General features: G+C 38.1%; 2 protein-coding genes across 4 annotated transcripts in view; one reads left to right on the top strand and one right to left on the bottom strand.

Moving 5' to 3' along the window:
• Positions 1-486: 486 nt before the first annotated feature.
• Positions 487-11,331, top strand: fbxo31 (F-box protein 31). Of its 2 annotated transcripts, XM_083547532.1 has the most exons (10): positions 512-1,085; positions 3,173-3,244; positions 5,921-6,007; positions 6,543-6,619; positions 6,751-6,918; positions 7,026-7,100; positions 7,254-7,363; positions 7,537-7,690; positions 8,077-8,408; positions 8,598-11,331. In XM_083547532.1, the coding sequence occupies exons 1-10, from the start codon at positions 677-679 to the stop codon at positions 8,818-8,820; spliced, it is 1,707 nt and encodes a 568-aa protein (XP_083403658.1). In that variant the 5' UTR covers positions 512-676; the 3' UTR covers positions 8,821-11,331. The 2 variants fall into 2 exon arrangements, with proteins under 2 accessions (XP_083403659.1, XP_083403658.1); XM_083547533.1 differs by lacking the exon at positions 5,921-6,007 and having other exon boundaries at positions 487-1,085.
• A 33-nt stretch (positions 11,332-11,364) lies between these two features.
• Positions 11,365-12,581, bottom strand: part of ces2b (carboxylesterase 2b) — a 15,560-nt gene continuing 14,343 nt past the window's right edge. For both annotated transcript variants that reach the window (XM_083547531.1, XM_083547530.1), the window contains exons 24-25: positions 12,077-12,149; positions 11,365-11,987 (exon numbers count right to left, since the gene is read on the bottom strand). In XM_083547531.1, coding sequence (XP_083403657.1) covers positions 11,804-11,987; positions 12,077-12,149 — 257 coding nt within the window. In that variant the 3' untranslated portion in view covers positions 11,365-11,803. The remainder of the gene's footprint in view (positions 11,988-12,076; positions 12,150-12,581) is intronic.

Here is a 12,581-nt window from a genome sequence, read left to right as displayed (position 1 = left end):
GAATATTTATCAGCATGTCATGCAAATTCTCAGCACCTGAAAAGGCCAAAATATATCGAGTAATGTTATGGAAGTTAATTGCTCATGACTGAGTTTAAAGAAGAACAACTTTAAACAAAAACTGATTAATAAAAAAAATAATTAACTGACAGATTTGGATTTATTTTTTGTGATAAATCTTTTTTTTGTGATCAGATTGTGACCAAATGTGTCAGTTTGAACCCTTATTGCTTCCTAAGATCATCATACGCTAACTCTGCCAGTAATATCAATCCTGCTTTTTGCTTTATGTCTTATATATCCGAATATGTGTAAAGATTCTTTGTGAACGGGTCTCTTTTTAAAAATGGTACACAAATAACATTGAACTGAACTGAAATGAAATTTTTGTCCGCACCCGTTTCTCCTCCTGTAACCGGATTGGCTGATGTTTATAAACAGCTCTTTGACCTATTAATAGGAATCAATCAACGCTGGGTTCATCCTGACAGCAAATCCGAATACAGGAGGCGGGGCCAGGACGGAATACAGTTGGGAAAGGTAACAAGTCGGAAGAAATCGCTGGTGAGGAGATCCAGTGAAAGGACAGGGGAAAGGGAAAGCGGAGGAACTGGCGGCTCGGACAGCTGATGTAATGTAATGTAAAGTAATGGTGGCCGGTTGGCGTTGAGCTCAGATGGCGGTGTGTGCCAGGCTATGTGGGGTGGGCCAGTCGCGGCGGTGCAGGCGGAGACAGAGGAACGGCCAGCGCGACCAGGAGAGCGACTCGGAGCTGGATATGGACGAGGAAGAGGAGGAGGAAAAGATCGTGGGCAAAGGCAAAGCGCGCGTCCTCGGAGCTGGTCCTAAAGGCCGTAGCGCTGTGTGCGACGTCGCGGGCTCGGAGGATGAAGAAGACAGGGCCTGTGCTGCAGCAACAACAGCAACAACAGCGCCACGATCTCTATTGGATTTACCACCCGAGCTTCTGGTAGAGATCTTCTCCTCTCTGCCCGGTACGGTGCTGCCCAACCTGGCCCTGGTGTGCAAGAAATTCAGACAGATCCTCAGCACTGAGACTATATGGAGAAGACGCTGTGCAGCGGGTAAACCACTTATGCATTTATCAAACGTTATAGAATAAATGACGTTATGTGACGCTGTTTATATATAGTTTTGATCCAAATCTGGCTGTTGCCTTCAGTGGGTTAATTTTCTACGTGGTCTGTCTGTCTGTCTGTCTGTCTGTCACTATCTACTGCCCTGTCAACACTGTCAATATTAATATATTAATATTAATATTGCGACTGATCAAAGATCATGTTACAATTGCATACGATTTGTTTGCAAGTGCAAACTATTACACTTGTGGATATAAATGCATCGTAATAAAGATTATGCAAAATATTAATCGGAACCTTGGGTCAAGGTTGCCAGATCTCTTGGAAAAAAAAATACAACCCTGGATGGACCACCTATCTGTTAATGAACATTTTGTGCACACATTAAAACAGGTCATTCACAACTAGGGGAAGTATACCATAGCCGGTCCAGACTAAGGCATGTATTTGGGAGGTATGAGAAAACCTGAAAACTCATTGGGAATCCTCAGAAATGTAAAACTCCATGTACAGTGGGGTAAATTCAGGACCGACCCCTAGATATGTAAAAACAGCAACGCTACCCATCATTACTGAATCTTCAGCCACCAACCTCAGACAATGTAATTTATATTTTTAAGTGACTGTTCTTTATTTCTATTCATACTTTAGTATCTATCATTTAACTTAAGTAAAACTAGTGCATTTGTATGGTATCCACATCTCACATACATAGTTAATAGTCAGTGTAAATATAGTTTACATTAACATCAACCCCAGTTTACCCATTTGGCTTGCAAAAGAAAACAATACACCTGGCAACCCTTCATAAAACATATACAAAAATGAGTACTTAAAGCTGCCTTGCACAGGATTTTTATTTACTATTGAGTTGGTGAATATAAAATACTGTTGCTAAACTGCTGTAAGACACAGGAACAGTCATGCCACGCTAAATCACCATCAGCATTGTGTCAGGAATGTAGGACTGGAATTTTGTCTGCATTCATCACATGACATCTTTGATATGTCTAATTATCACCACACCCCTAGTTTCTGTACAACTGGATTTGGAATACTTGCCAATAGAAGGGAGCCTGAAGCCAATCAGGGAAAGAGTAAGATTGTGACAATTTATATTGCTAGGTCTCGTTTATGTGAATTGGTCTGTAGGTACACACAAAGTCGGCGCCACGAGCGGGCCCTGGGGAAGCACTTCGTACTTCCTAATTCTCAAAATAATAACGAACGTAATAGTTTAAACAAATTTTTTACGAATTGATTTTACTGGTTAAAGAATGAAGAGTATAAGTAAATAAAAAAAAAATACAAAATTACTAACCCATAATGCAGTGCTAACATAGTCACCCAATTACATACACGCTGCCACTACGCCAGTGGTGGTTAATTTGTGTGTTTTTGTGAGTCTTGCACTTTAGAGTTATGATAAATTATGGTTTACAGTGAGTGGCACGTTTAATATTTTATGTTTATTGAACTATAATAATAATATTAATAGTAATGGTATGTGAATGAGATGCCCCCCAGTTAAACATGAGGCCCCCTCATTCTGTATTCTCTCACGCCGACACTGGGTACACAGAGGAATATCGGATTTAGATAGGTAAACAGCAGCAGACTGTGAGATTACAGCAAAGCAACCAACAGGTTTTTAAATTGCAATGGTCACAATGATTTGTTTAATATTATTCTTATATCTGTACAATATTTCTGTACTTCTGAGAAGATTATAGCATTTTGACTATTAATGCTAGTATTTGTTTAACTAGCGAGTTGCACAAGAACACGTTTCCATGTCCTGAACTGAATACTGACAGACACCTTCAGTGCAATTACCTACTGTTAATATTGCTCTCATGTATATCCTGCAGTTTGGGATGTAGCATTGAATTCTCACTAATATGTGTGCAAAATTGACAAGTAGTTTGCCTTAACACTTTAATTACAAAAGTATATACAGCATGTAAAGTATACAATATATAAAAGTATACAGCACAACATGTAAATATGTAATACTCTACACACACATGACCCAAAGTATTGTGTTTTCATCTTTTTAATCACTTTCTCAGAGTTTGGCATGAAGGATGACCTGCGGAAGATGGAGGTGGCAGGGGTGTCCAGCCGGGAGCTTTATGTCAAACGTAAGGATCCTCATATTTAAAAAATCAGAAGCACCTCTGTTGTGTCAGGTTCAAATCATTGGCTTAATTGGTTTAAAAGATTGTTGCCATGATTTAGCAAGATACCCTCAGAAACATTCTGAATTAGGTTAGACCCCTCCCAAAAAGTTAACAAATATCTGACCGTTTGGTAGAAGAATTATTTGCATAGGTTTTGTGATATTATGGGGATAATGACGAAGAAACAATACACTGAACAGTTTTACTATAAATAAACTGAGTTTTTTTTCTTTTTTTTCTATAAATAAAGTCAAAATGTCTACAGTATAGAATATGTTGGATTTGGTTTTACATGCATGCAAGTTTGTGAAACTGACCTGAAAATATGATATAGAAAAGCATGCTACATCCACCCAGTATTCTTCTTTCCTTTTGCATGGTATACGTGTTTAGCTTTGTCTAGACTATATAGAGTTGTACTCGCTCTTAATGGCCTTCTGCTGCGCTCTAATGTTAATGCTGCAGTGTCCACACCTAATGGCCCCTAACTGCATCAACACTGACTGTCCCTGGGAATGTATGATTTAGGCCTAATTTATTTTTTGCGCAGTATTCTGTTGAAGATTTGGCTTTGTAGATGGAGCCAGGAAAAAGATTCTATAGACTACTCCACTTTTTCTTTCAACCTAACATCTGTATACAGTGTCTTTGCACAGGCATGTTTCACTGTATTGAGAAAACTCACTTACTTCAAGTGCTGTTGTTGAATTACATCAGTAAAATAAACTTTACAGTTTAACAACTGTAGGCTGCAGGATGAGACAGAGCTAAGCAAAAGGCTTACCAATGGTGTTTATGGGTTTGTTAACATTGGACTAATACAGTAACAAGACTTTCTAGTTAGTTTTGGGGAAGTATTCAACAAAATCAAGCCATTTTGTTGGTTCATTCATAAGACCAGGGAGAGTAAACGAATACAAACTCTACCGAACTCTGTGACACCTCTCCAAAATATGTGACAAATTCTCTATATTCTTTCCTAACTAATGTTTCTATCCCTGTGGCACATCTTTGGTCAGATCAGCTTACTCAGGATAAATTATTGACATAATGCATGAGACTGGATAAACAACAAAAGATCTCCCAATAGAAACTGTAATGATCAGGTTTTTGTAAACACAATTCTCTGAATGATGTCTTTGTTTACTGAAAGTTACAATATGTTCTAGTTTGGTATGGAAACCCCTGTCTTCATAATTCATAAACACCTTTTTTTATGTAAAGTTTTTCTTGTCATTTTCTAATGGAAGCAAGCTTTATAGTTTACTCTGTTTATTTTTTATTCTTTTAGAGCTGCAACTAACGCTTATTTTGTTAATCGATTAATCAAACTAATTCAGGGTATTTATATATGAAAGTGTATTTAAAAAAAAATGCAAAAGCCTCATATTATTATATTGAGTTTAACAATCATTTTTACATTTTAAAGTTTATAGTGGCTGCTTGTTGGGGAGCAAATGGGAGATTTCTCCTTAGAACAAATTCACTCATGCTGGGTTGTATGAGCTTCCATCGATCGATCGATCATTCTATCTATCTATCTATCTATCTATCTATCTATCTATCTATCTATCTATCTATCTATCTATCTATCTATCTATCTATCTATCTATCTATCTATCTATCATCTATCTATCTATCTATCAATAAATTATGGATTAAAAGAATCCATATAAAATATAATACAACATTGTTTTGGTGATTTTTGTTTTAAAAAATACACAGACATTCTGTCATTTGTGAAGAAAAAAGTATCTAGAATATATTATTAATTTAATTTTGTATAATATTAAAATAATGTATGCATAAATTAAATATATGAAACATTGAAAACGAGCATTTAAATGTTGTAAAGCTGCAGTAAATCACGCAGCAAAACAGATGTTAACTGCTGTAGTACATTTATGGCATTTGGCAGATGCCCTTATACAGAGCGAGTTAAAACTGAGCAGGGTTAAGGGTCTTGCTCAAGGGCCCAGCAGTGGCAGCTTGGTGGTGGTGGTGGGATTTGAACCTGTGACCTTCTGATCCAAAGTCCAATGGCTTAACCACTAAGCACCACAGTCTGAGCTCCTCCTGAGCTCCAGTACAACTGTCCTGAAGTTAGCATACAAACAGTTTACACAATAGCACTTCATTAAACTATACCATTTTAACATTTATGAGGATTATACAGTTTTTGCTCACCATGCTGATGTTTTACCTTCTTCCATGACACCAGTGTGTTTTCTTTTCATGTGCTTGTGCATCACTGTGGTACTTCTATGCCACACAAACTTTGCTTTGCTAAACTTGCAGGTTTAAGAGTCTTGCAGCATTTTAATATAAAATGCTCTCATGCCTTTGATGACTTGGGACGCACACTTTTTCCTGCCGTCGCTTGACCCTGTACTCTCAGCCCTTTTTGCAAGCGGCTGTGTTGTCTTGCCGTCACGCTAACCTGTAACTTAAGCAGCCTAACTAAATTGATAACTGCATTTGTTGACAACGAATTAACGATTATTATCGATTTTATCGATTAGTTGTTGCAGCCCGAGATTCTTTCAAATCACACACTTGGATGTGCACCTTGGATAAGTGGTCAGCTCTTGTTCTTTTCTTGCCTCTGTTGTCCTCCTGGTTGGTTCACATATCCAGGTGTGAAACCTAGGGTGAAGTCGGGGCGTTTTATGAAGCTCCTGCCCGATTATGAGCACATGGACTACCGGGACGTGTATACACACTGTATGTACTGCTTGGTGTGTGCGCTGAATGTGGTGGACTCAGGATATGATTTTGTAGAGGCTGCCCTTTGCTGCTGTTCTGGGATCTGTATAGTTAATGGTTACTAGCTGTGGGGAGAGGGTTGATGTTATATCAGCATAAAAGGGCACCTTTTACCTGGGATCTGGCATGCCTTTCTGTCCTGCATGTGTGGAGAAATGACACACACCGGCTTGTAGAATCTAACCTGATATAATGGTGTGAAGTGGGTATTTTAGTAATAACTCTTGCTTGTATCCACACTGCATACTTGCTGAGCGAAAATAAGAGGTTAATAATGATTATTGTTAACATCTTATCAGACAAATTGAATGGCTAATTCTGTCATTTGCAGTACCAAGTCTCTCACTAGACAACTACACATAGCTACACACCATGCCTGAATGCTCTGCAATAATTTATTTCTCTTTATGTAAGCAGTATTGATTTGTTGCTATTGCATGAAAATTTGCACACCTCTTTGTGATTTCTGGAAGTTTGTACCTTTGTGTTGCAGTGCTCTATCCATACAGATACATTTTGGGTCTCTGGCAGCCAGACATAGGCCCCTACGGAGGTCTGCTAAACGTAGTGGTAAGTCCCATCACTGCCACACGAATGATCTTAACGCTTAATAACCCACCTTCTATTTTTACACTGTTGGTATCTCACTGTGAAATAATTTCACCCAAGAGGCAACTGTGTTCTGTTACTGGCCTGGATAGGTGGATGGATTGTTCATCATTGGCTGGATGTATCTACCACCCCATGATCCACGTGTGGAGGATCCCATGAGACGGCGACCTCTTTTCCGCATCCACATGTGGGAGCATAACAAAGCCACAGTGGAGTGCATGTATGGTCACAGAGGGCCTCACAAAGGAGACATTCAGGTTAGATTAGTATATGTTCAAGAGCAAAGCAAGTTCCATTATTAATTACCATTTTAAAGACAAGGAGTAGGTGGTGTTATTATGTGACTTGTGCTTGCGGTTTGCAGACAGTAAAAAGAGATGAGTTTTCTACCAAGTGCAACCAAACAGATCATCATCGAATGCCGGGGGGAAGACAAGAGGTAAAAGACCCACCAGCCACACAAATGGTGTTTCTACTGTTAAAATGATTAAGAAGTTTGAGAAGGATTGTGGCTTTAGGATTAATTTCTTGAGCTAGTGCTCAGATTATGGAGGGTTGGGCAATGAAGAGAAAATCGTGTGTGTCTGTGCAGGAGTTTCGGACATGGTTGGAGGAGGAATGGGGACGGACACTAGAGGATATTTTTCATGAACACATGCAGGAGTTGATTCTCATGAAGTTTATCTACACCAGCCAATATGAGTAAGTATGCTATATATGAGTAGTTATCATATAGCTTTATATCGTAAAATACATCCTTTTAAAGGACTGGGGACAAATCAGAGAAATCAGAATGTTCAGAAAAAATATTTTTTTATACAATATTTTTTTTACAATACGAAAAAATGCGAGTTAAGCATTTAATGTGCTTACAGTAATTGCCTAACGTATCGGCGGATCTACTTGCCCCCGTGCCTCCCTTCGGACCTGCTGCAGCCAGGCCTTTTTAAAGGTACATATGGCAGCCATGGCCTGGAGATCATTATGCTGAGCTTCCATGGCTCTCGGGCCAAAGCCACCAAACTAACAGTAAGTCGCTCTGCTTTATCACACTTGTGTAGATTTACTTATCTGAAGTCCTTTTCTACCGGTTTTCTTTCTTTCTTTTATTCTGTTATTATGATGATGATGCTTGGGTCAGTGAACCAGGTTAGATTTTGCCTCTGTTTTGTTTACGCTACTTTAATCATTGTGTTCCAGCATTATACCCTGCTCTGTTGGATACATAATTATCATTATTATGTAGATCCTTCAGTAGCATATGGCCACATTAAAGCACAATACGTTCCTATGTGGAATAAGTATGCTGGGGCAGCTATGTCAGTGTAATTCAGACCTTTATTTTTTTTATTTGGCCTTGTATTGTGTGGTGTCTATAGAAGTGAAAGTTTGACTGATCACTGTTTGCATCTCAGGGTGACCCTAATGTACCAGCGGGTCAGCTGACCTTAGACATAGACCTGAGTCGGCCAGTACAACTGCCTGACTTGGAGCACCAGCGAAACATTGATGAGCTTTCTCGTTTGGTGTTGGGGGTACAAGAAGAGATTCAGAGGGGTGCCTCAGGCAAAGCTGCCCCCACCGTCGGTACTTCAGAGGCAGAGGGTTCTGATGCTGCCTCTAGCTCAGGAGCTGAGGATGCAGGGTGTGCCGAAGCTTCTAGCGATCAGGATGAACCTCAGCCTTTTGTCCTGCCTTTAGGGGTCATGGCTCGAAATGAGGTGTACCCACGATCATGCAAAATATGGTAAGTAGAAATCTTGATCATGTTACTGTAAAGTTCAGGATTGTCTTGTATATGGTCATATATGAAATATACTATTAGTTACATTAAAACAGGCATTAAAACTATGCCTTCTAGCATTTTTGTCATTTGAAGAAAAAGTAACCACATGTGTAGATTACATGCCAACATTAATTTCTTAATGTGTGTCAGTTTCTACGGAACAGGTCTGATAGCGGGTCATGGCTTCACGAGTCCAGAGCGCACCCCTGGTCTGTTCGTCCTTTTTGACGATGATCGTTTTGGGTTCATCTGGCTGGAGCTAAAGTCTTTTAGCCTGTACAGCCGCTTGACAGATAAGCTGGAACATGCTCAGGCCCCCAGCATGGAGCGCTTTGAGGCCATGCTTCGCAACATGCAGTCCTGGACATCCTGATTGGCGGCCTTTTTTAACCTTGCTTCTTATCTAACACATAATAAAAAGGACTGGCAGTTCCAGACCTGCAGGGCCATGACTCTAATTTGCTTAGCTCAACTTGTGCACTAATAATCAATCCACTGATTATTCAAACCTAGGGTGTGTCACACAAAAGCGTATAGTGCTGTGGTCTTTCAGGATTGGAACTGCCCACTCCTGTGCTATATACCCTATAATCCTGATTACATTCTTAGCCCCACACATCCCCACACAACCTGAGGAAACCTCCCAGTAATCTCATACATGCACAAGGAAAACCTGACACACAGGTATGTTTTCAACGGCAAGATCATATAGGTAGTATTGTACACTGAAGCTTTCTTATCAGCTTTTTAATTTATTTATTTTTGTAACCTGGAGATGCCGAAGAAGAGGATACATTTTACTCCAGAACAAACTGAGTGTGCCTCCGTACCATCATTATTTATCCCGAGACTAGTCTTAGAAAATTGTAGCTTCCTGTGCTGTTAAAGTTAGTTAAGTGAAGTTATAATAATCTGCTTTTAGCTGTTTGGTTGGTTGTAACGTTTAATTGTGGTAATTTAATGTCTTTAATTGTCTGCTTTTATTTAAATTTTTTTGTTTGTTTGTTTTTAAGTCAGGCACCGTTGATTCTATTGCTTTTATTTATGTCCGCATTGCCCAAGGTGATGATTTTTGACATTTTTGCACTGTATTTATTTGAATCATTTGAACAAATAACTACTGAAGCCCGTGGAAAAACATTTACAGCATATTTAAGCAAAACCATTTTTCACTTATTGATATTTGTAATTGGTCAGCCCAAATTGCTTAGTGTACTTTTGCATTAGAGCAAGGAAGCTAATAGAGCTAACAAGTAATGGGAGCCTACTTTACCCAAATTCTTTTATGAAATGCCTTCAGTGAATATATCTCTGATCCCATTCCTAAGTAGGCTAGTGTGTCCTTATGATTTAAGTACCAATGCTTTGATTTAATTAATAACAAACACTGTGATATTTTTGGGTCACCCATCTTGGACAATCAGTAGTTTTTTTCTAGTGCAATGTTGTATCATTTTGCTCCAAAGTTATAAAGATATAGGTTATTTAGATGATATCGTGTATAAGATTATTCTACGAGATTCTAATTTCCTAATATAAAGAGCATATAAACGACATTATATAGCTTAACAATTTCTTTCAAACAAGTATATGAATATTTATTAATTCAGATTTCCATTACTTTTATTTAGCTACATTAGCCTTGTGGCTCCAATGCAAAGCAGAACATTTCTTTCCAAAATATTTATTTTTTTCATTGTTAGTAAATAGTTTGTGCTGATTTCATAAAACATACACTGGTTTAGTACATCACAGCACACTAAAGTAAATGACCGCATCTTTTACAAGCTTGGGATTTGTCTTCAGGAAAGCAGCCAACTAGGTTTTATAGTTTGCCTAGTTCTGTATTCTGGCACATCTAAAGTAAAGTATTTAACCTGGGAAATGTAATTAGAAGAACTAAGCAGTTATCATATGGACATATATGTTGTGAAGTGTGCATGCCCTAAAGTACTAATGCATTTGTCTAACGTGAGTGAATTCACTCAATTGCCAATTTGGGGGGGATTTTCTTCATTTTATTGCTTTGTCTCAGGTACCACACCTTCGTATGTGTTCCATTGCATAATATGCTTAAAATACACATCATACTAATTTCAATCATATATTGTAAGTAGTGAATGTTCTAATTGTAGTTTTCCCAAGTGCGTGTTTATCCATTAAGAAAGAAAATGCAATGTTAAACTTGTATAATGGTAAATGTACATTGCCTGACTGGCAGCTTGGGCCTGCCTTAGCTTCTATTGATCAAAAACTCAGCCCTTGTCCTGCCTTCAGCAGATACATGGAAAGATCCACAGATTGATGGTGCTCTGAGTGAAATTTGCCACTTGTCCACATCTAGTCAAAATATTTGTTAGGCGATTTTAATAACATCTATATTTGCATGCCTTGCTAACATTAAATATTGGAGCATGGAAGATGAGTTACTTTAAACTCCAAGGCCTTTACCCTCCAGCAGACCAACACGTATTACAAATGCTTCCCTTGTTTTTGATGAGTTTTGATCAAAAAGCTGTGCAGCAACTCCCCTCAAAGTGCTCTTTCCTAGACAGCATAGGCATTGACCACAGACTAGCTATCTGTGTGTAGTTTTGTATTAAAATGCAGCTTTGCAAAAACTAACCATTATAATGTAAAATAAATTATATGTGGATGAAAGTATTTAATTAATATATTTGAGCTTTGTTTATGGGTGCACATAATTGCATATGTTAAGAATATGCCTGTTTGTTGGGTGACATTGACAACTGTTTCAAGTCGAATATATTCATTAACTTGATTTTCTGAGAAAATAATGTCTAATGTAACACCATCACATGACTTCAGGAAGCTTTGAAGCTTATGTGCCCATCTCCGCCCAATAAATTAGAGTAAAATGTAACTCTGTCTGTCTCTGAATCACTGGCCGAAGTTTAAAATATATATTTTTTTATTTGAAACAATCTTCCAGTACACAGTTTAATGAATTAGATTGCATCATGTGTGTAAAACTGACAATGTCACTAAACATTATGAATAATGGCCCAAGGGAGATCTTTGGTCTTTAGCTGATGAAGAGAATGCATCTTGATGATTCATGCAAACATTTAGAGACCCTCATTTTAGATGTTTATAATATACAATTGTAGTTTTCGTTTAATTTTAAGACTCTTTCACTGTGAGATCAGTTCTAAATGTGAGCTTCTACCTAATTTATATCAAGAGTTTGGTCTTTAAGTGGTATTTGAATGATTAGCTGTTCCAGATGGTTCCTATTCAAAAAAGGAAAGACTACATTTATAGACACCTTAAATGGTTGCCTCACAGGATAAACCTTTAAGAGACATAGTTATATACAGAGCCTAAATCATTGTCTACAGCTCAGAGTGCTCACGCTTCTCCTGAGCTGCAGCCACCAACTCTGGAAGCTCCTCGGTCATAAATGTGTAATGCTTAGACTTAAGGTTCTTTCCGGGTTTCTGCTCAAGGCCGATGCCCAGATACTCTGCTTCAGCTCCGAACTCAGGCCATAGTGTCAGGCCTGGACCATTTGGAGACCTGCACAAAATTTGTATGTATTATTATTATTATTATTATTGTAACAATGATGCTGAAATAGAACATTTGAATTACAGCATTTTACTCACCCAGTGCGAGCAAAGTTACCCCAGTAGGCCATCACTGTCCTACAGAGTTCATTTTCTTTCTTTGTGAATGGAACTGTAAACAGTAAAAAACAAAATGTATTTAGAACCATTAATTAAGCCATGAATACAATCTACTGATACAACAAAAATAAGATGCATTAATTAGAGAATTATATTAGACAACATTTTAGCAAATGGCATATAATTAAAAATTACAACTGATAATAATACCTGTACACTTTCACAGGTACATTATATAGACAATGGTTTGTAGACATCTCATTGTAAGATCTGAATGTGCTTTTTGAATTCCACATTTAGTCCTCATTTGCTGTTATAATAACCTTCACTATTCTGAGATGATGCTCCATTAGATTTTCAGTGTGGTTGAGGAAGTTTGTACTCATTCAGCCACAAGGCTTTTAGTAAAATTAGCCACTAATGTATGGTGAGGAGGCCTGGGGTGCAGTCAGCTCTATAGCAGGCAACTCCAATCCATATAAAC

The sequence above is a fragment of the Silurus aristotelis genome (assembly GCF_946808225.1).
Source record: "Silurus aristotelis genome assembly, chromosome: 7".
Lineage (NCBI taxonomy): Eukaryota > Metazoa > Chordata > Actinopteri > Siluriformes > Siluridae > Silurus > Silurus aristotelis.
Note: the sequence above shows the minus strand (reverse complement) of the source record. Positions and strands in the feature narration are given on the sequence as shown.